At 35.1% G+C, this 24,809-nt stretch overlaps 1 protein-coding gene across 2 annotated transcripts in view; it reads left to right on the forward strand.

Moving 5' to 3' along the window:
• Nucleotides 1-24,809, forward strand: part of LOC149791549 (tetratricopeptide repeat protein 21B-like) — a 104,195-nt gene that overhangs the window by 42,347 nt on the left and 37,039 nt on the right. For both annotated transcript variants that reach the window (XM_089970086.1, XM_089970087.1), the window contains 16 exons: nucleotides 1,137-1,244; nucleotides 1,390-1,482; nucleotides 1,762-1,891; nucleotides 4,076-4,161; nucleotides 6,743-6,814; nucleotides 7,351-7,465; nucleotides 8,110-8,225; nucleotides 9,340-9,578; nucleotides 10,178-10,250; nucleotides 12,425-12,535; nucleotides 15,936-15,988; nucleotides 16,442-16,527; nucleotides 18,664-18,790; nucleotides 20,276-20,341; nucleotides 22,636-22,738; nucleotides 23,599-23,709. In XM_089970086.1, coding sequence (XP_089826212.1) covers nucleotides 1,137-1,244; nucleotides 1,390-1,482; nucleotides 1,762-1,891; nucleotides 4,076-4,161; nucleotides 6,743-6,814; nucleotides 7,351-7,465; nucleotides 8,110-8,225; nucleotides 9,340-9,578; nucleotides 10,178-10,250; nucleotides 12,425-12,535; nucleotides 15,936-15,988; nucleotides 16,442-16,527; nucleotides 18,664-18,790; nucleotides 20,276-20,341; nucleotides 22,636-22,738; nucleotides 23,599-23,709 — 1,689 coding nt within the window. The remainder of the gene's footprint in view (nucleotides 1-1,136; nucleotides 1,245-1,389; nucleotides 1,483-1,761; nucleotides 1,892-4,075; nucleotides 4,162-6,742; nucleotides 6,815-7,350; nucleotides 7,466-8,109; nucleotides 8,226-9,339; nucleotides 9,579-10,177; nucleotides 10,251-12,424; nucleotides 12,536-15,935; nucleotides 15,989-16,441; nucleotides 16,528-18,663; nucleotides 18,791-20,275; nucleotides 20,342-22,635; nucleotides 22,739-23,598; nucleotides 23,710-24,809) is intronic.

The following is a 24,809-nucleotide window of genomic DNA, read 5'->3' on the forward strand; positions in this document are numbered from 1 at the left end:
CTCTTAAGGTTAGACATCATTAATGTCAGGTAATAATATACAAACAGAGGCTGCATATAACACCAGTATGAAAGGCAGTTAGTTGTGTGTGTGTGATTTGGATTTTTAACATAGATTTTTTAACTTAATTTTTGGTCTTATCGCTATGATGTCTGCAGTGTGGCAGTTTATAGTAACGTTTGGCACCGGGGCATTATGCAGCACACATGTAGCATGATGTCCCACCCAGTCACATTATCCTCACACCAAGCTGACCAGTCCTAACACTAACCTCTTAGTGCTGAGTGCCTAGAAAGACACCTGTTGGTACCATTTTTTTAAAATCAGTCTTTGGTATGACTGCCAGGGTTAGAACCTGCGACCTTCTGCATCCAAGGTACACATTCTAACCACTAGGCCATCGGAGCAGTTGGCAGCAAGTTACTGCAAGGACTGATGTGATGAGATGATGGGCATGCTTTAATGTAGAAAAAGGAAATATATTCAAGAACTGTATTTTTTGTCCATTTGCATGCTATAACTTGGTATAGTGAAAATCATGATTTTGAAGTAAAACAAGTTCCTGACCAGATATTGCAGATCTCTTGATATTTGATAAACTGACCTCTCTTTTCTGTTACGTATATGGTACAGTGTGGTGGAGATTGCAGTCAATCTAGTCTTTCTTTGGTGCATGTGATAATGGTCAAAGTAAACATCATATGGAAGTATTCTAGTTAGAGTTTTAACTGGCATATTGATATTACTGGTGCAGATTATAATGTAGGAACCTTTTCTTCTACATAGGCAAGATATTTGCTGGTATAATATTAAAGGTGATGGAATGACTGGTTGAAAAGTAATGAAATTCATGGAATTTTTTAAAATAATTTTAAAAGTACCCAAATGATCTGACCATCTAAATTATGTGATCGTAGGTTGGCTTACTTTTCCTAGAAGTTGAATCACTTATTCAAGAAATATTTGTTGTTCCAAAACACTTTTTTGTCTTTATTAGAATTTAAAAAAATATTGAAAATTTTGGCTGGCGCCTGGCTACTAAGTTACATGTTTAATGTAATTGCATTAATTGTTTTACACTGACTTAATATATTGCCAAGAAATATCCGTGTCAAAGTTTTTAAATTCTTTTCCAGGAGTTGACATACTTAAGTGCATTGCTGGCTACCAAGAGACACCAAGGGCCAGAGAAAGTTATACAGCTGCTAAACGATGCCATAGAAAACCACTTCAAGGGATTGAAGGTTACATTTACCACTATATTTAAATCCAATATGTCCACTGTTTTTTAAGTTTTGATGCCATATTTTTAAATTTTCAATTTTAATAATAATGTTATCTTTCCACTGCTTGTTTCTCTATCTAAAAGTTATTTATTTTTAATTACAGGGCTACCCTCTTGGAGTTGAGTATTACAGGCTGATGAACCCAGATTTTCTCATACAGGTCATCAGGCTTTTCCTGCAGTTCGCCCCACAGACAGTAAGAGCATTTAAATCATTCATTTGTTCTTTTATTTGGTACTGTCCAACCATTTTAAAAGAATGAAGATCAGTCCTGTAAAAAAAAAAAAAAACAAGATTTACCTGTCGGATATATGAAAAGGATATTGAATGACTTTCAGTACATGATGACATTGTTTCAAAACAAAACTTTGCTAATTTTTAAGCCAATTTATTCAATTAAATTTTGCTTACTCTGAAAGAAAATATAAATCACTATAAATAATGATCAATTGTTCTACACCATTTGCTGTTGTAGCCTGTGTCAGCTGGTCAAGCAGTAAACCCACATCTGAAGAAATGCCTCCAGGTGTTGGACCCCTTGACAAAGGCCTGCCCTGGACTGTTAGAGGGACTCTTCCTTATGGGCAAAGTCAAGTTCCTCGCCGGTCAGTATACACTTATTACAGCATCCCCTCACTATAATGCCCTTCATTATAACACTGTTCCTGGAAACCTTTAATATTATGTATAGTATTCTCATACCAACCCATTTTTGTACCTCCATAACAAGTTAAAAAAACAGAAGGCATCAAAGATATTAAAAATTGCACATCGTGATCATTTCATTCATTGATTTTTAAGTACTAACCTTATTATCCCTACAGGGTCCAAAACACTGTCATCTTGTTGGCATTTTAAACTTAAAGGCTGTTTCTTTAGCTATATTTGCTTGGGCTAATGTATATTTTCAAGTAGCATAGGTAATATAGTTCACCATCATTGAAAATAATTCCATATATTTTGGATTTACTTCTCTTTAAACACATTATACATAGAGTTCCTCCTATTGGTTTATTCAGTTTGTTTTAGAAATATTAAAACTAGACATTGCAAATATTGGATGCAGACAACACAGTTTTTATTCAAATAGACTATCCTAGAAACCAAAAATGGACAGCGATCATTCTGTTTGTTTAAATCGAGAGCTTTCATTTGCATTGAAACACCAATAATTTGACAGTGTTAGGGACCCTATTGATAACAGTCAGGTTCAAAATTATAAATCAATCAATGAAATCAATCAATGAAATGACTAAGTTTTTTGCATTTGTTTTATATCTTTGATGCTTGTCATTTTTAAAATTGGTAGAGGGTAGAAACAAATGGGAGGGTATGCAAATACTACAGTAGAAAAATTTGTATGATGTAATTCATTAAAATTGTCCCACTGTAAAGCATTATGTTCTTTTTGGCTCCCCTGGACAGCTTTATAATGAGGTAGTTCTGAATGTTGTATGTTATGGACTTTGTATATCAGTATGTGTTGAATGCTCAGTGACATTTTGTAAGATGTGTTTGTAGTACCAGAAAGTTAGCCAACCATCTTAAATACTGCGATTGCACATTTTATTCATCTGCTACTAGTTTTGTGGATTTTTGTGATTGCAATAAAACATGAATTTAAACGATTAATATATAATTGTCTATTTTTAAAAGCAATTGTACCCCCTTACCCAATCCAGAAATTTAAGTTCAGATAAATATGACTTTTTGTTCTGAAAAACTACTAAAATTGATATCCACATGGATATTGAGTTCACAATATGTTGCCCTCAATTGAAAATATAAATAAATAAAAGTATAGATAGAATAAAAATTACCTGTTTGCTTATCTCTCTCATATTCTGTTGACTGGCTTTTCATATCTTTATCATAAAGAAACAGTTAACAGTAGCTAGGATACGCAGCCACAACATAATATATGCCATTCAAGATAGAAACAATTCATCCGAATGAGCTATTTTCTGATTAGTCTGTACATCATGATATTCCCATTTTCAGGATCGCTGCATAGTATTGCATGTTGCCCATTGTCAGGATCGCTGCATAGTCTTGCATGTTGCCCATTGTCAGGATCGCTGCATAGTCTTGCATGCTGCCCATTTAGAAGCTACACTCACTTTAGAAGCAAAATGCTGCAGAAAGGAATGTTGTTGTCAGTTAGCTCCCACATTTTCCAGACAGGTTGTCCCTGGCTGGCATGTCACTTTAAGCAGCCAAAAGCTGTCAGGTTTATTTTTAAAGCCAGATATATGTCCCATTTCACTTCACCCATGAATTATGTATTGTGAACCCCAAAATTGACTCTATATGTTATATTAGTGGACAGTTAATGGATTGGAAATATGAGAACTTAAGAGAGAGAAGAAAATTACATTTTTGAAAATTACATGCTAAGATAACTGAGACCCTGAAAACCACCAATTGTGCCTTATTTTTTTATTGTTTAATAAATTACTCATTTGCTTATTTATTCCAGCATTACGGATTATGTTCAAGGTAAATGACTATTGAATGCACTGCATAGGTGTGTGGGAGATTCTCTGCCATAAATTGGTATTAGACCTACTAAACGTGAAACCAAATAAACTACTTGTCCAGTCACCTAACACTCAGATTGGGTGAGTATTATTGGAGAGACATAATTTACCAAACAATTTGCTTTTTATGGACTGAAGTTGAATCTCAAACATGGTTTCAGCCTGAAATTGATCTTAAGACTGGGAAAAGTTGTATTGGATGTTTTGGGCAAGTATGCTGATTACCTTGTTTTTCTTTTCTTTTTTCAGGTGACATTGATTCAGCTCAGACCACTCTAGGACATTGTCTGGAGATGGAATCTACATTCTCTGATGCCCACATTTTGATGGCCCAGGTAACAATATCTCTGTACAAGTTGATGAAATTGTCATTGGTTTAATAAACGTGTGTTCAGCCTTTTCACGAGGGACCATACTGCAGATTGTTCTCACTTGGGGCCATTTATAAACTTGGTCTATGTTTTCCATTACTAGTCAGCACAAGTTATAAGAGGTTGGCAGGCCAGATAGAGGCTATTGAGGGTCTGGATTCTGGTTTTTCCTTTACATATTTATGAAATCCTTGAGAATGTAATAGAGGAATATCACTGGAGCATTATGCCCAAGGGAATGAGCTTAATCAACAGTGGATATGAATATTGTGCTGCTATTGAAAATAAAACTTTCACCAGATGCCAGTCAAACCCTAACACGCCAATACCAGTGTATGGCTGGTTCATACTAGTGCTACCAAGACATGTGGGGCATTACATAATTGCTAGCACTCCAGCAAAGAGGCCGAAAGGTTGTTGGACACTGTAATGTGATATAATCTGCTGTAATCATGCTGCAAACTTGACACCATATCCTCATTTAAAAAATGTCCGCATTGCTTACTGTTATGAATTCTCACTGTTCTTCCTGTTTTGTTGTCTTACCTGTAAAGATTAAGACATGGTATGAATTTTTCAGCATCAATGGCAGTGACTTTGTAAACATTGTCAGGGTGTTGTGTTCAGATTTTAGCGTGAACAATGTTAAGATGCTGTGATAAGGTAGTAGTATGAACACTATCTAGGTGCTATGTTCAAGTTTTTGTGTAACCAGTGTCACAGCACTGTGTTCAAGTCTAGTGTGAGCATTGTCACAATGCTGTGTTCAAGCTTTTTGTGAGCAGTGCCAGCACTGTGTTCAAATTTTTGTGTGAGCAGTGTTACAGCACTGTGTTCTAGTTATTGTGTGGGCTTTGTCACAGTGCTATGTTCAAGTTTTTGTTTGAGCATTGTCACAATGCTGTGTTCATGTTTTTGTGTGAGTAGTGTCACAGCACTGTGTTCAGATTTGTGTGTGTGCAGTGTCACATCAATGTGTTCTAGTTATTGTGTTGGCATTGTCACAGTGCTGTGTTCAAGTTTTTGTGTGGGCAGTGTCACAACTCTATGTTCTAGTTATTATGTGTGCATTGTCACAGTGCTATGTTCAAGTTTTTCATGTGAGCAATGGCAAAGTGTTATGTTCATGTTTTGTATGAACATTGTCAAAATGATGTGCTGAAGTTTTTCTATGAACAATATCAAGATGATGCATTGAAATTTGTGCATAAACAATGTTGCAGTGCAGTGTTCAAGTGGCAGTGTGAATAAAGTCATGATGCAGTGTTAAAGTGTTGTCATGAACAAAATCAGTGCTGTGTTAAAGTGGCATTATGAACATTTTCAAGAAGCCATGTGAAAGCAGTGTCATAAGCAATGTCAAGGTGCTGTGTTAAAGTGGCTGAATGAACATTGTCAAGGTGATTGAACAATATGGTGCTGTGTTGATGAGGAAGTGTGAACAGTATCATGGTGCTGTGTTAAAGAATTTGCATGAACAATTTCAAGTGTGGTATTATAGTGGACTTATTGACATTGTCAAGGTGCTGCTTTATAGTGACAACATTAATAATGTCAAGGCACTGTTTTAAACTGACATGAACAATGCCAAGGTGCTGTAGTCAAGTGACATGAACAGTATCAAGGTGCTGTTTTAAAGTCAGTGTACTGTATTAAAGTGATGACAAGAATAAAGTCAAGGTCCTATTGTAAAGTGATGTCATGAGCAATGTCAGGGTGCTCTATTAAAGTGACATACAATATCAAGGTGCTGTTTTCAAGTAACATGAATAATGTCAAGGTGCTGTTTTCAAGTGACATGAACAATGTCAAGGTGCTGTTTTCAAGTGACATGAACAATGTCAAGGTGCTGTTTTTAAGTGACATGAACAATGTCAAGGTGCTGTTTTTAAGTGACATGAACAATGTCAAGGTGCTGTTTTCAAGTGACATGAACAGTGTCAAGGTGCTGTTTTCAAGTGACATGAACAATGTCAAGGTGCTGTTTTAAAGTCAGTGTGCTGTATTAAAGTGATGACATGAATAAAGTCAAGGTGCTGTTTTAAAGTGATGTCATGAACAATGTCAGGGTGTTGCTTTAAAGTGACATGAACAATGTCAAGGTGCTCTATTAAAGTGACATATAATGTCATGGTGCTGTTTTAAAGTGACATGAACAATGTCAAGGTACTGTTTTAAAGTGACATGAACCCTGTCAAGGTGCTGTATTAAAGTGGCTAAATGAACAATGTTGAGGTGCTGTATTATAGTGATGACATGTATCATGTCAAGTTACTGTTTTAAAATGGCCTTGTTAACAATGTCAGGGTACTGTGTTAAAGATTTTAGAAACCTCATGTCTTCTACACCAGATACTGTATTCAGCTGAAACTTTGGTAATAGTTTATATATTACTGTATTTCTAAAGTTTATACCAGATATGCCATGAGTTTTATATTTCCTGGATAGATAGCTATATGGTCTAACACTGTTACAGCGAGACACCATGTTGCACAGAACTTTTAGTTTGGACTTATGTGATATTTTATTTTTTATTTTGTTACAGATCTATCTGCACCAGAATAATTTCAAGCTGGCAAATCAGTCACTAGAAGTGGGGCTTAGCCATAACTTTGAGGTATTTGAGCCATTTCTGAAGGCACAATATTTATGTACTACAAAAATTGAAATAGAAAGTTCAGTGGAATACTTTAACTAGGTTTGATAAAGTTAGGAACTTTATGTTAATTTGTAAAGTACACCAAGGCAGTGATCTGAAATTGAGAACCTTACAAAATTCACTTGTCAAGTGAAAATTTATTTTTCATTTCTGTCTCAGCTTAAAGCAAATGTAAATGTTGATGCATGTGTATGATCTCCATGGAGACCAATTTACAGCCATGAAAACAAATAGATTGAGCATTTTCCTGTACAATACATGCAAGATATATGTTACCTTCAGTGCAATTTAGCAAATTGTCCATGGTAATTAAAAATAACTGTTTTCCAGATCATAAAATCTGTTCATATACTTCTCATTATAGGTGGACAATAATATCATTTGTTATAAGCTGAATGGAAAGTGTAGATATGAAGAAAAGTAAATTTCTATCTGTCCCAGTATAGTAACTTTCTATTATAGTTATTTACTGATATTTTTTTCACCATCGACAGGTACGAGAGCATCCTATCTATAACCTGATCCGTGCAAGGATACAGAAGAAACAGGGAGAGATTGCAGAAGCCATCAAGACACTCCAGATAGCCATGGGGCTCCCTGGTGTTAAATGTCAGTACATGTGCTTTTTATGGAGCAGAAAACTTTGTCTTATGATGCAAATGTTTAGTAGAAAGCCATTCTTTTTTTTTCAGAAGGCAAATGTATTGATGTAGAAAATTTTCTGTAAAGTTCAGTTTCATTCATTCCACCTAAATGTGTTCATTTCAGACACATGACAAACTTGACTGTGAATGATTAGTAACATGGTTTAGCTGAGGGATAATGTTATACTTTCTGTCTGTCTAGCCACTCTACCTATCAGTTGATAACTTGGTCTCTTCCTAAACTGCTGAGTGTAAATACATCAAACTCTGTTCATAGGTTGCATATATGATAACCATATGTGAGAGGGGTATAGTTTTCCAGCATTTTACACATAATCCCTATTTCAGATGTCAGATCTTTACAAATTGCAATTACAGTGATGTTGTTGTATATATTTTTCCAAACTTAAAAAGCATACAGTCATCACATGTAAAAATCGTTTCCATGGTCTCTGCATGAATATGTATCATGTACACTTATGTACATGTAAAGACCAAATGCAAACAACATAGACCCTGATCTGCTACCATGAAATGCAAGGCATTTTAAAAAAGTTATTTTGAACTATTTTTCTTACAAACTCAGGAATTTATCTTCTGTTTTTCCAGCTTCTGGCAGTAAAGGGGGACAAGCCCGCCGCCAGCCTAAGACAGAGATTAGTGTGAATGACAGAGTCTCAGTATTCCTAGAGCTTGCTGAAGCTCATAGGATGCTGGGAGAACAGGTAATCATCTCTGTTAATCCTTGGATGCCTGTTTTTGATATTACAAAACAACCTATTTATATGCATGTTAGCCTGGGTCACAGAGACCACTTTGGCTGTCATCACTATTCAGTGTAAAGTAAAACCAGGGCCTAAGAAAGAAAATAAAATGAAACGAAAATGAGGCTATGGCCAAATTAATTATTAAAACAAAACAAGCCAATTCACATTTTAACGTAAACAAAGTAAACTTTTCTGGTAGAGGATGTTGTAAAGAAAACAATTTGTTGTACATTGAATAACAGCGTTTTTGCTGTCATTCAAAATATGTCATCATCTCTTCAGTGTCAGCTCCAGCTAATGTGAATTGAATGAGACTCTGTCTGCTTGACATAAACAATCGTCAAGGGAAGTTATATTTTTCCCAAATAGATCTCTTTTCTTGAGGGGGGGGGCATATTTTCCCCAGACGGATCTCTGGAAGGGAGTCATTTTTTCCTTAGATTGTTCTCTAGTCTTAGTCCATGATTTGGTATATTAATGGGGGTGGGGTCAATGTGACACATTGGTTCTAAACAAAGATGAACTGCCCATGAATGCTGCAATGTGTAGAGATCAGCTTAACCAAATTTGTTTTGCAATTTAAGTATAGTTTACTTTATAAAATGTCTGTTTTAAGAAACAAATTTGACTGATAGCATATATTTAGTAGTTAAAGATAATAATTTTATTTGTTATGAAGCCAGGTTTTAATTATGATTTTATGATTGATTTTCTTAAATAGGCAATTTAAATTGACTTTTGTGACAAATTTATCACTTCATGAGAAACAAAGAGCTTCAGTGGGAATCAACTTGATACCGATACTCTTCATTCACAGCCCTAGGGTTCAGGTCATAATCAACTTGACACTGATACTCTTCATTCACAGCCCGAGGGCTCAGGTCATAATCAACTTGACACTGATACTCTTCATTCACAGCCCGAGGGCTTAGGTCATAATCAACTTGACACTGATACTCTTCATTCACAGCCCGAGGGCTTAGGTCATAATCAACTTGACACTGATACTCTTCATTCACAGCCCGAGGGCTTAGGTCATAATCAACTTGACACTGATACTCTTCATTCACAGCCCGAGGCAGCCAAAGTTATGCAGGATGCCATTAATGAGTTCCAAAACACCCCAGAGGAAGTCAGAATCACGATTGCAAATGCAGAGCTGGCCCTTGCACGTGGTGACACTGAGTCAGCCTTGACAATGTTGAGAAATGTCAGACCAGAACAGCCATATTTTGTACAAGCTCGTGAAAAGATGGCAGAAATATATCTGCATCATCGGAAGGACAAGCGACTGTATGCTAGCTGCTACAGGTATGAACAATTTGAATATCTGCAGAAATCTGTAAAAATTGTGCAAACCAATCATATGTGGGGAAGCAGAGACATCACTACCAAAAGCTTCGTTTCCACATTCTAAGACACCTTCATCCAAAATGGTAGGGAAAATGTAGGCCAGAACAAAGACATTGACCTTGTGAACATGACTTGTTTTGATGAAAGGCCAGAGCCAAAGTGCTTAAGTTAAAACTGACAATATCTGGTATATGGAGTGCCACCTAGAATGGTAAGGGGATGTAATCTGTAAGAGCTACTTCCCTTTATCTATACAATGTTTATATGTTGAGCTAGTTTCTGTAGATTGGAGAAATATTTCTTGATGTTAATGTGATTGGGTAGAATTTTCAGAGAAACATAATTTAGTATATAATTACCTTTCTTCTACATGAGTGTTTTATGTCTGTAATGATACACTGTTCAGCTAATTGGGTGTAATGAACATGACATCACATTAAACAAAAGCACAAGTCGAAATGCCCATACTGCAGATGAGGCCTTTATCCCTGTTTGTTATATTATATTATATTATATTATATTATATTATATTATATTATGTTATATTATATTATCAGAGAGCTGGTTGACAAACATCCAAGTCCTCACACCTGTCTACTTCTAGGAGATGCTTATATGAGTATACAAGAGGTAACACTGAAATTTGTGTCTATCATATTTTTTCTGATTTTAAGTTTTTCTTTGCAGACTATAGAGGATTGAAGAATCCAAGATTTTGAAGCTTTCTTTGGATAATTTTCATTCTGGCCTTTGTATCTTTAAAAACACCTTTTGTGTGGGTTTTTTGTTGTAATTGAAAAAAATAACTTACTCTTAAAGTGTGTATTTTAATAGCAAAATTGGCTGACATTTTTTATAGCCTTAAGTTTAATATTTAATATATCTGTAGCTTTCACAACCACATAATAGAATTACAGTTGTAAAGTTTATCTGTATGTTTCTTAATTGCTTCATGCAGTGTTAATTGTTTCATGCATTGCAGTGTCCTATATTAGTCTTGTCCCATAATGATCAGCCTCTCATATATAGCCAGGCTTGGATTTTTCCTTTTCTCCCTTTCTTCTATATAATTAACCATTTCTAAACAGTCACCTCCCTTACCCAGCCAAATTTATCTCTCCAGTTGGTGGTTGCCTTAGAGTGCACTATAGTGTTTGCTCTGAGAGTTCACACAGACAGGCTGATATGGTGAATATTGCTGTGTTTGCATAAAATTGAAAAAGCCTTGGAATAAAAAATGATTCTGCTGACATTATTAAACCCAAGTAGTCATCATTATTACTAGTCGTCAAAATATCAATGGCTGATGACAGCAGACCTGCCAACCCTTATGATTTTGCCTTAAACCTTGCGAAAATTACCCTTAAAGTACAGACTAACGACATAAAAGCAAAGAATATGGAAATAATGATTGTTGCCGAAAAATCTGGATAATTGGTTCATCCATGTTTGATTTGGATCTGGGTTTCATGTTAGAATTTGTGAAATTAGTAAGGAAATCAGACTGACTTTACAGCAGCACCTCAGATGCTTTAAACTGCACATATTCATATGAAGCGTCTGCATCATCAAACTGTTGATTATAGAATTTTTTTAAAAATGGCATACAGCAAGTGATGCATATTTAAGACAAGAGAGGAAAAGAGTCTCTTGAAAAGTGTTAATAATCAACATAGAAGAAGAAAAAGGAATATTCACATTCTTGTGAATAAAAGCTGGAAGGGACAATTCCATTTGTTGGACATCATGTGCCAATTTGAGTATGTCTTGTGGTGGGAGATATCACTGCCATCATCATGTGAAATAGAAAAAGAATTTCCAAAAATTGCATCAAAAAAGATATTGCAACAAACCATTGAACTGCATTGTGTTTGGAACTAAAGTTTGTGCAGCTGTACTAGTGGTAAATAAAGTCTACACATACTTTACACACTTTTAAGTTGAACATAGTGTTTATTTCAAATGCCAAAATTTTAAAATCCTTTTCTAGCTTTGCATTAGCAGTTTATGATATTTTGTTACACCTTACTGAAAACTGGTCAAACTTACGGAAAGAAATCAACTACCTTACTGAGATGGACTCATCAGGGTTGGCAGGTCTCTGACAGTGATTTTCTGATGGTTGTCTGCCAGTGCTAGCCTTCAGAGTCTGGTAGAGAGATACAACTTGTACAGACCCAACCCATATGTTATGGAATATTAAATACCATATTTAAGAGAAGGATGGTTCATGATTTACTTGAATTTCAGATTAATTGTATTCAGAAGAAGGCTATGTATAGGGAAATTGTTGTTTGTAGTAGGCTTGACTATAAAATCATTTTTATTTTATTGCTTTTGCCAGACAGGTAGATCCCAATGTCAGCATTGATATCTCACATGCCAATGTTTCATACTGGGCACTCACAATGGAATGTTTCAAATCATGCAGCATATCATTTTCGTCATTTAAATGTTTACTTTTGGATATCTCATGCATGGGATATAAGCGTGTTTTTCCAGTCTAAAGCATAGTAAGTTTACAGAATGTTAATATTATGGTATGCTGAAATTGAATTAGTTGTCCATGGCTTATATGGTATTCTGAATTTGATTTTACTGGCTTTCTAAAACTTTGATAGAAGACTTAACCAGACAGTGTTAAAGAAACCAGTTTGTAAAGGCTGGAACAGAAAACTTAATGCAAATTGTTATTCAATAGATTTATAAATTTTTTGTCACAGAAAAATAGCAAACCTCAGTGCAGTCACTTTTAGGTGTTGGCTTTGATTTTGTTATTTTTTAATATCATGGGAACATTGCAGCCAGAGAAAGCCATTGAAGTGTACGAGACAGCCCTAAAGAAGAATCCAAAAGATGCCACACTTGCCAGTAAAATTGGACAAGCATATGTCAAAACACACAATTATGGAAAGGTAAAGGATTTTCTTGAATCATCTATATTATTTGCCTACCCACCCATAGCAGTTTGTACCCCACTTGTGATATTAATAATGGTAGGCATCAAAGTTATTAAAAAAATGCACTAACTTGGTCATTTTTTTCTATTCTTTGATTTATCATTTATAACCTGAGTGTAGCCTGTTGGTCTCATACACTGTCCTTGTATGGTTTCTGAAAAAGTTCATTTTCAGTGAAGGGGTCATGTTTTGTGAATGACATATATAAAATTACAACTCTATCCACTGCATCTAATATTTGTGATATCTAGTTATAATATTTCTCAAAAACATTGAACAATATAAAAATGGCATGCAGTTTAACTCATATGTACATGGGTTCAGAAGGATGTAACTCCCATTGGGGCAGAAATTTATGGAATTATTTGCCGCTTATCTAAAACAGAACTTTCACACACAATATCTAACACAGTGAACTTTAAACACAATGTCTGAGACAGTGTACTTTAAAACACAATATCTAAGACAAGGAACTTTAAAACACAATATCTAAGACAGAGAACTTTAAAACACAATATTTAAGACAGTGAACTCTGAAACAATATATAACACAGTGAACTTTAAAACACAGTATCTAACACTGAACTTTAATACACAATATTTAAGACAGGGAACTTTAAAACACAATTTATAAGACAGTGAACTTTAAAACACAATTTCTGAGACAGTGAACTTTCAAACACAATATCTAAGACAGAGAACTTTGGAACACAATATCTAAGACAGGTAACTTTCAAACACAATACCTAAGACAGGTAACTTTAAAACAGAATATTTAAAACAATAAACCTTAAAACACAATATCTAACACAGTGAACTTTCAAACACAATTTCTAAGACAGTGAACTTTCAAACACAATATCTAAGACAGGGAACTTTCAAACACAATATTTAAGACAGTGTACTTTAAAACACATTATCTAAGATAGGGAACTTTAAAACAAAATATCTAAGACAGGGAACTTTAAAACAAAATATCTAAGACAGGGAACTTTGAAACAAAATATCTAAGACAGTGTACTTTAAAACACAATATGTAAGACAAGTGAACTTTAAAGCACAATATTTAAGACACTGAACTTTAAAACATGAACACCATGACAATGTTAGGGACCCCCTGGTGACAGTCATGTTAGAAATTGTAAATTAATAACAGAAACAACTTAAATTTTGTGCATTTTGTATATCATGGAGTTTTTTCAATTTAAAATTAGCAGGAAGGAACGCATTGATGAGATAGGTGGGTGGGTGGGTAGGCAAATACCATAATGTAACTTACAGGTTATGGGATAAATCTTGATTTTAATCTTTTAAGATGTATGAAATTTCAGAAGGTAAATGGTTAAAAAGTGTTTTGCTGGAAAGATATCATCCATAACAATAAAAATCCAAGTGTATCATCAAAGAATGTAAATAATTAAAATGTGATTAATGTCACATTCAAAACTTTTGATGTAAATGTTGAAATTTCAGCAAATATTTAATTTTTTAATTATTTTGAAAATTTGTTGAAAAGCATTGCAAGAAGAATAGACGTGTTCCTGTGTATATATTGTGTAAAAGGCAAAAGAGAATTGAGTTGAGATATATCAGGTTCTCATATTCACAAAACTCCTCAGCTTGAGTGATCAACATTTTGGTATTTTATAAGGAACAAATCAGTTTACACAGTTTGAAAATTTGAATTTTTGTAATAGAATAATATTGTTTAATATGGTGATTTGTTTTAAGCTAGTCCATGAATTTGTGGATTTTCCAAGAGAAACAACTTTGATAATTCACTTTTTATTTTATCACTTGAGAACTTTCTTCAGTAGACATCAATAACATTGTAATCAAAGAATTTCATCCACCATGTTGTAAGTCACTTGGTGCAGTGGTATCATGTTAACCTGTCACATTTAAATTCTACAATGACTTAATTTGTTTGTTTTTAATGTGCCAATGTATTTGTTTTCTTACCTTGACCCATGAAGGAGAATTAGGTTACTGCTCATATTTGTTTGCCATTGTAAACAAAACACAATAACATATACACAGTAAACAGCTGACATTACGTTAAAAAAATCTACTTTAGTCTGGTATTCACTTTACCTATCACGCATGTTTGAACATAAAATCAAAACAAAATTTGCTTGCTCAGAGTGAATAATGAATATATTTCAATTTCATTTCATAGGTATGAAAGTATGTTGTTGATTTGATACAAGCAAATATTTTCTATTTATTTTATGATAATTTAGCATATTCAGTGTAATCTAAGACTGAGTATTAGAGTTGGAATGTTCACTGTTTTTGAAGAGTTTTGTGAAAATGGGGCCACAGGCTAATGAGTTAAATAGACTTGTTTAATGCTATGATTTTACCATTGTTTGTTTCTATGGAAAATGTCCAAAAAATATAGATTGTGATTCAGGGTTTCAGTTTCAGAAGTAAATTTGTTTATGTTGCAAAGAATAAGCATGCAGGAGTAGCAGCTCTATTCATTTATTAGGCTGTTCAGCTCAGTCAGTGAAGTGCTTTAGAATGCTCTTTTGCTGTCAATTTAGCATCTACAAAATGATGAGCAAGGGGAAGCCTATAAGATTGAAGAGGTGAATGATGAGTATAAGAAACCAATAGGGATTTCGTGTAAATTCAGAATTATAGATGAGATGGTCTGTTTAGAAATGATGATACACTCCAAGGATTATGAACTTCTTTCAGCTGATCCAGACTGTTTGGTATTGGGGGTGTGGGTAGGTTCAACTGTGTGAACTTGTTTCAACCAATCCAGACTGTTTGGTTGGTTGGGTTGACTCAGTTGATATAGAATTAGTTATGGTAGGAATAGCAACATGCATTTTGCGATTATCAAAACTGTTAATGTTAAACCAGCTAGCTTTAAGGTGTTAACTGTGTGTTCAGGTGGCTACAATTATGGACAAGGTACTGTTATACATCTATCAGGATAAACATATATGAAGCTACTTTTAAACTTACATAAAGGCAAACATTAGTCAAAATAATAATTACATCTGTCAAGATAAATATCTGTCTTGGTAAATATCTGTAAACAAAACGGATAGATAATTGTCAGAATGAACATCTGTGAAAGTACTGAGGTACATCTGTCAGGGTAATTTGTACAGATCCTGATCAACATATGTTGGGTAAAATGAAACTGTATACATCTGTCAAGGTAAACATCTGTCGGACTTCTGATAAACATCTGTCAGGGTCATCTGTCATACTCCTGATAGACATCTCTAAGGGTTGTCAGGTATGGTTAAATTAGCTGAATATTTATTAAGTATTCTAAATTTCTAAAGCGTAAAATAATGCACACTAGTTCAGTTTTCTTTTCCCACTTCAGGCAATCAATTACTACGAAGCCGCTTTGAAAGCAGGTGGTCAGAGCTTCTTAAGGTGAGAAAAATAGCTGCATCTATTTCATAGCTGCAAAGTTTGGTCACCAATGGATCATGAAATTGATATGGCACTCTTGCATAAATATTTTGCAATGTTATATATTTCTTCAAACACTTGATTGCACATTTAGAAGACAAGTTATAAATTAATCTTAACAGTATTCATGCAAAACATACAGCTATATCCAAACACAAATTAGCACACAAATACATAAAGTAGACTGCATTCAAAGTGTCTCTTGCAGCTGACATTTTGATGAAAGTCAGAACTAGAGGCAATGTTTGTTCTTCCATGTACTCAAAATTTAGATGAATATATTGAGACGTATTGAGTGTGAATTTTTAATTCATGTAACTTTTATGTTGATCAGCATCCTCTGTACATTAAAGTTGATTTATATTTAATGGAAGGCTAGAATCTGAGAAAATGGATCATGTTTATTTCTTTCAGATATGATCTGGCGGAACTGTTGCTTAAACTGCGACAATACGACAAAGCAGAGAAAGTCCTAAAATCAGCCATAGGTGAAGAACCCAGTAAGTGTCATTATTTATGATACTCTAACACAAGTCTGCTGCATGCTTACAAAAGCCTGGATTTGTATGTGCTCATTGGTTTCTTGCTTTAACAAAAAGTATCTTAAATTTGCAGATACTGTGAAACCATACTGTTTATGCTGTCAATTTTTCTGTAATACATGGTTGCTGAAGGCCATAAAGTTTAGACAAATAAACAATAGTCCATCTGTCATAATAAGATTTTTTTTAGTATCAAATGCAATAACAGTAGGATTCCTTTCTTTATCAAATGATTATAATAGAACTTCTTTTCTCACCTGTGATATGATTAGGACTCCCTTCTTCATTTGATAACAGTATTACTCTCACATTTGTGATAACAGTAGGACTTCCTTCCTTATCATATGGAAAAGGTAGAATTCCTTTCCTCATCATAAGTACAGAATCCCCATTCTGATCCGATTATCCACACAGGATTCGCTTTATCATCATATCAGAACAGTGGGACTCTCAACATCTTTGGGGGCCCTAAGTGGCTGAGTGGTCTAAAGCGCTCTCCATTACGGATCACTGCCATCTCACCTCTGTCTGCGTGGGTTCAAATCTTGGATTCGGCTAATGTGGGTATGTGAGAAAGCTTGCCAGTAGCTTCTTGTGGGTCGGTGGTTCTTTCCTGGGTTTTCCTGGGTTCTTCCTTCACCATAAATACTGGCCATCATGTATAGCCTATCGTGTGCTGAAAAATGGTGTTAAACCCTACAAGAACAACAACTCTTCATCTGTGATAAGAGTAGGAATTGCTCTCTTGCCAGATGATGACAGTAGGACTCCATGATCCATGATAATAAATAGTAGGACTAATTTCTTCTTCATTGTGACAGTATGGTTCCCATCCTAATTGACTAATTTCATTAGAATGCCTTATTTCATCAGTGAAGACAGTAGGACTCATTCATCAGATGATAACAGTAGGAATATATGATCAGATGATAATAGGACTCCTGCTCCAGTTGATAGGTGGGACTCCATCATCAGATGATAACAGTAGGAATATATGATCAGATGATAATAGGACTCCTGCATCAGTTGATAGGTGGGACTCCATCATCGGATGGTAACAGTAGGAATATATGATCAGATGATAATAGGACTCCTGCATCAGTTGATAGGTGGGACTCCATCATCGGATGATAACAGTAGGAATATATGATCAGATGATAATAGGACTCCTGCATCAGTTGATAGGTGGGACTCCATCATCGGATGATAACAGTAGGAATATATGATCAGATGATAATAGGACTCCTGCATCAGTTGATAGGTGGGACTCCATCATCAGATGATAACCATAAGACTTTTAAATCTGGGATAACAATATGACTCCCTTCCTCATCAGTTGCATTACCACTATTTTAATACTAATTGTCCCTTCATACCCAATAAGCGTATATATGTTTATAGGGTGAGGATCTCAATAGTTCATGATATGATTCAGGAGCTAAATTCAGGCATGGGTGGGTAGGGAAATACCCAGGGCATTAGTGGTGGGTTCCATTCCATCATATGTTGATGCTTGGGTCATTAATTATAATTGCCACTTGTCTGATATATCAGGCAAGAGTTGTATCAGATTTATATAAAATCACAGCAACTTTCTTAACCCCACCCCAAGGGCAAGATGAAAATTTCAGAAGTGTTGGTACAATCTGCTCCCATAGGATCATCATGAACCAAATTTAGATGTGTCGAGCTTTCAAGGTGTAATGGGAGTTAAAGAAAATTGCATAAATACATGCAGTAATATTGCACATGTGTATAGAGTAAGACCGCATCACAATATCTCTGATTTTAAAGGCACTGGGTTAATTAAAAAAACGACGTTTAATGTTGGCCTCTGTAACAGGTGCTGTCATGACAATGCATTTAAATAAAAAATCTCCAGGCTGGATTTTTTTTGGGGGGGATTGCAGTTAACGGCTGCTACAAATTGAGAAGCGTAATAACTACTTTTCACATCATTTCTGCTGTTGCCAGGCATTTGATCCATTTTTCAGCTCAGAGATTAGAAGCAAAGGAAGCAAACTCAGATGTATATATTATTTTTATTATTACTATTATTCTTAGCATATGTGTATTGATTGTTGCTTATTGCAGGCACTGACCTGGATATTATGATGGACCAGACCAAGTATCAGGTCCTTCTGTCTAAAGTTTACCAACGCTGTGAGAAAATTGAGGATGCCATGCAAGCCCTTACACAGGCTAGAGACATGCAGGCACGGTATGTAATCCCTCCCATATCCCTGTTATAAGTCCTTCCATTTTATACAGTATTGAAAGGTAATAGTAAGGGAGATAAATCAATTTATTGAGTATGTGATAACAAGCTGAATAGGAATTAATGTAGTTGTTTCACTATTAATAGACCTTTTTCAAGAGAGGCTACCCTAATCAGAGGTCTCCTTGCATAGCACCAAAAAAATAGTACACTGTACATGCTTTCCAATTTTTTTCCCCTTTCAGGAAAAGTCAATCTTTTCATGAAACCACATTTTCAGAGCAGAATTTGTGGCTTCATATATGAGATGGAAAACTTGATTCTATAGTTAAAGTCATGGAACCTTCAGTTCATTTATGGAAAAAGTAATGGCCAGTGACTCTTGTTTGTAATGGGAGTTTAAATGAACCAGTTATCAACAGATTGATTTGGATATATACAAAGATGCTAGCCTTTCCAGTTTTGGCAGGATCATTCATTTTTGTTACCTAAGATTATGCCATTGCAATCACTTATGACAGATCTCATGTTTCTGTCCAGATAAAAAGCTTTCAAGGAGTATTTTATTAGCAGAACTGCAATTTATCTCCAGTATTTAGATCACTAAAACTCTTGTAACACCTGATGTTAATTCTTTTGCTAATACCTACCTAACTACCTATATGACAAAAACAATTAAATTGGAGCAATCTGTGCTGTTTCTTTCAATGATGCCACAGTTGAAAAGCAATTGAATATTAACCACTCAAAAGTCATCGCAGCTTAGCACCCTGATTTACCTGAGAAAGTTGAAGAAAGATATCAACACTGAGGGTTATAACTCTTGATGAAAACCATATAGTCTTCAGCAGTTCCATACATGAGGTATGGACATTCGATTAATACCATTCATCTTATATTGATGGACTTTATCATGTCATATTGCAGGAAAGATGATTGTAGGAAGCATTTTTCAACTAAACAGTGCATTTAATCAGTGGTCTTCACTGCTTAAATAAATGATTCGATAAAAATTTGAAGTATTCATATTTTATATTAAGATACCGGTTTGCTATGACTCCTATTTCACTTAAATTGGGTTGCCATTTTGGTGTATGGAAGTGAAGTTTAACCAAAAACAAATATGATGGAATTGAAAAGGATGGCATACCACCTCTTTTATTATTTTAAAATAGATCAATGATGCTGTAACAAATGAATGGAAACTATCCCGATCATTACCTAGATAAGAACCATACAGCATAGGTAAATACTTCTTGATTATAAAGCATCCTTGTCAAAATAGCAATAAGTATTGATACCTTAATTTATGTTATAGTCATTCTTACCTAACTTAGTCTGTGATATTTACAGACACATTTATTCTTTTACTTTGGTTTTCTAGCCTCCTGATCACTAAATACTAAATATAAATAAATATTGTTCCATGTCTGTTTATCCGTACAGTTAAACATTAATGTTCTGTTTAATCCGTACGGTCTCTTCCAGAGTCTTAAAGAGAGTGCACCTAGAGCAACCAGATGCCGTGTCAGCACAGAAACAACTTGCAGCTGAGTAAGTCCTTTTAATATCTGTCTAAAGAGTATCTCTTCACAGATAATTACATTCCAAATAGGTCATGTTGGTCACAAAATCTTGTGTACACAGCTAATTTTCTTTGCACAGCTAATTGATCCATTTGCTGGATTGAATGGAAATTGCTATCTGGATGTCATTGTAATTTTTGTTCGGTTGTTATGATGTGTTTAATTTTTCCAGAGCTCAGTTTCCTTCAGTGAAGTTTTTATTGTGGAGCATCTGTATGATTTTTTACAAATTCTGTATGGTTGACTTTGAGTTAATCTGCCCGTCAGTATATATATCTATGTATTTTTTTATTTCTATGGTCCCTCCCCCTCCCCCCGCTTCATAGCACTTTATCTTTGTCTCTGTGTCTCAGCTGTTTGTGACTCTCTGTAAAAGTCAGTGCTCAGATTTCATTGTAGAAATACTACATATTGCTGAAAATTTAAATGTCTCAAAGGAATAAATTTCATACAACTCATTGCCAAAATCCACCACAAATAAATGCATTTCTTAGAACTCACTGGCAAAATCCATAACTAAATGAATGCATTTCATAGAACTAATTGCCAATGCGCAGAGTAAGAATCACTTGGCAAGTGACAGAAATTATATATAAAAGTATCAGGCAGATGACGTGTGCTTGTATGTAGAGTAGTGTCAGAATTAAAGAGACTGAAAAAGAAGATAGCTTATGCAAATGAACTTGAGTTCTCTCTTTTAGTTAGTTCTCTTCATACTGTCTGGGACATAAGGCTCCAACTATCTTCTGCCATCTAGATCATTCTTGAGCAGTGGCTTGTGCCTCACCCCCAGGAAAGTCCCACCTCTTCCATCTCTATCATTCATCAGTGTCCTTCACCATGTTATCTTTGGATGTCCACATTTGCTCTCACCAACTGATGTCCATCTGAGCTCTGTCTTTTGTTATGTCCAGATTTTGTGGAGTGCTTGCATTTGAGACAAGGAAGATATATGTTGATTTTGGATTGAAAAAAGCAGACCTGTTTACCCCCAAAAATTATCCATATTTTGTACTGCTGAAACCGGAAAAATACAGATTATGAATCGTTTAGGCAAGACTACAGAAAACTGCCAAACTGGCAAATAATGATGTCTTAATGTTTCTTTCCACTTCTGAGTTTTAAAAGTTGCTTGATAAATATCAAAGAAGAACTTATTCAACAGTTCACACATAAACTCATAAAACATCTGTAGACATTGAAGAGAAGCAATATGCAGTTTTTCAAAATGGTGGACAAGCATAGTGTGAAAAGAAAATTAAAAGAAGTCAAAAAGTGAAGTGATAGCCAGAAATTTCTAAAGATTTTTCATATTTGGCCATTTTTAAAACGGTTTAAATAGGAGTTCACTGTGGTGTGTGCAAATCTAAAGTTTCTGTTGCACATGGTGGTAGAATGTAAGAAGAATTGTTGATTGCTAATCCCACAAGGGATGGGCCAAAATAAAATTCACAAACAAGTCACCTCATTCTGTAAAGCACCAGTCTTGGACAGTGATGAATTGAAGTTATGATGAGTGAGCAATTGGATCAGTTAAACTTGCCATTGAAAAATTTAAATGTTTCTGGACAGCAAAGTCACAGCTGGTAAGGTAAATTGTATAAGAATATAGGAAAACTGATTATGGTTTTAAGAAAGGTGTTTCTTTGCTTTGTATTTTGCCATTAAAGATAATGTATCTCTGGATGAAGTTCTTGTTATTGTTGAACTATTAGCTTTATATCTATATTACTGACTGGTTGAAAACTACTGACAGAATGCTTTTGGACTACTGATCAAACTGGGAAAGAGTGAACAGGTCTGAAAGGTCAAAGGTCAAAGTCACAAGGACTCCAAGAAGTGTCTCGACTCTGTCATATACCTAGTCCAAAGCTCTTAAAAGCTTGCATTTTTGACAGCCTTTTTAGCTAGCTTGCTTATTATTCAAAGAAAAAAAATATTTATTTTGATGACAGGTCTAGGGGCCAATGACCAGGTCACAGCAACATTGGTGTAGAATGAAAATTAAATGGGTATGATGTTTTTTAGTATCAGATCATTGCAAAAGGATTTTACATAGACAAAAGTATAATAACCCTATTTATTGCACAGCAGAAATATAATGTACCATTTATGGCACGTGGATGCTAATATTTGGTGATGCAAAAATTACATACATTATGCACAATTACAGACTTTATTGTCCCAGTACCTGATTTTATGAAACCTATTCCATATGCCTTGATTATGACTTTTATTAACTGAAATTCTGATTTTTCTCAGTATCTGCAGTCAGATGGCAGAGCATGCCACAAATCAACGAGACTTTGACAAAGCAATTAGCCTTTACAAGGAAGCACTGGTATACAATGAAAATGACAGCAAGGTGAGTATACCCATGTGTGTGTGTGTCCCTTTCTACCCGGTATTCTAGCAAATCTTTCTTTTCTGTTACTGGGTTTGAAAATGTTCATAACTATATGGTATTAAAATCATTAATCACTGGCTTTGAAACCCCATTTCCAAATTGAATTATTGTGTGTTAATAATCTTTTTTTAAGAAAATATTTCCCAGTAATTTTTGGACCCCAATTATCGCGTTATAGCGGGGTTCCACTGTAATTAACACTTTGGACTGGAGGCTATGGGGAAGATGATATCTCACATCATATTTGACTTATACAAGTGTTTTTCGACGTATCAGAGTTAGAATGCTAGACTGTGCACTCAAGTTAAAATTTCAGTATGCTAAAGTGTTTCTTAGATTTTAAAATCATTAGAGAAAGTCATGCAGGTTAGATATCTACTTGTGTCCTGAAATGGCAGTATGAGGTCTTTTATGAAAATATATTGGAATAGGTAAAGGAAAAAGTGTGTTAGATCAGAATTCGCCTTTTTCACCTTGTAATTTAAATACTTTTATTGTATTTAAATAAAATCATAAGGGTTAATAATTAATTATAGCCTCACAGTAAATTCAGTTGTGCTTTAACTGTTGCATGTAAACCGATTATTATAATACTGGCTACTGTTGGCATATCATATTTAAATGTTTTTATGCCCTGCTACAAGCACAGAAGAGGTGTATTTGTGTTAACATTGTCTGTCCATCCATCCTTCTATCTGTCCATCTGTGCATCTGTCAAGTTCTGAATTTAAAAACAGGGAAGATATGCAGAAAAGGTGTTAACAGGGCATTAACCTTCTGTAAACACATCTTAAGTTCAGATTGTGTTTTATGTGTAGGTGATGCTAGCAGTGGCAGGACTGTATTTGACCAGAGAAGATCTGGATGCTTGTCAGCATCAGCTGATGACATTGCTCAAGAATGAAAAGGAAAACGATGCAGCCACTATTGTAAGTTTTTATCTTTATATTGTATGTCACCAAATATTTTCTCCTACTCCATACTTATATATTTGTATTTCTTCTTTAAATACACTACTCAATTATAATATCTTAGGAGAAGCATTGCTACCTTGCAAATCCATCCCTCCCATGCTGAAATAATTAAGCTATAAAGCTATCTGCCCACTTATGTGGCCATTAGATACAGTAGTCTCCCCTTCATACAGGGATTGGCACTAATCCCATGAGTATTTAATTTACTACCTCTGCTGTCTTGACAAGTAGCGTGCTCTCTTCAGACAGATAGGATACACAATCCACATACAAGCACTCAATTCACACAAGACATACTTTCTAGTCACATTGGCTACAGCAGGTAGGAACAGAGAATATACAGGCCTTGGCAGTTGATCCAGACTCTCTGCATTTGCACAACAATGGTTTATATCTTTGGTGGTGATTCCCGCTTTCAGTACTAAGACCTGACTCACTGGTGTCATGGAAATCGGCACTTTATAGCAACAGTGTTACCAACCCTTTGTCTCAGGCATGTTGTGGATCCAATTAGGGCTCTGAAACAAACTTAGCCAGTCATATGAAGGAAAGCTTGTTTGTGTTTACTGCTTACAGAAAGAATGTATGATTTTTCTACTCAGGCTTGCTTATTCTAGATATGATGGATTATATGTTATGCTTCTCAGAAACAAAATCTAAATCCAATGGAGCATAATGGTTAGAGCAGTCACTACTACTGTAAAATGTAAATACAATTGGTCCTTAACCGACATCTTATCCAAGTCATGGGATAAATGTCAGAGGTGTCATTCTGCTTCTGTCTGAAATGACTTTCATTTTAAAGAGCTCAGTTTGACCTGGTAGGACTTGTTCCAGCAGCACAGCAGGGTGTCTTACCCGTCAGGAGTGACAGTTTTTCCCTAAATATCATTCATGTGTAACCCTTTACCTCATGTAAGCACCTTTGGATACCTCTACCCCATTCTCATGAAAGTGCTTTTGAACTACACCATTTCATGGAAGCGCATTTGGCTGCCCGCTGTAACCATCAGACATTTTGAGCTGGTTTTCAAAGCTCCACCTTTGGGGGAAAC

Source organism: Sinohyriopsis cumingii, chromosome 9 (assembly GCF_028554795.1).
Source record: "Sinohyriopsis cumingii isolate HCF-2022 chromosome 9, ASM2855479v2, whole genome shotgun sequence".
NCBI classification, from domain to species: Eukaryota; Metazoa; Mollusca; class Bivalvia; order Unionida; family Unionidae; genus Sinohyriopsis; species Sinohyriopsis cumingii.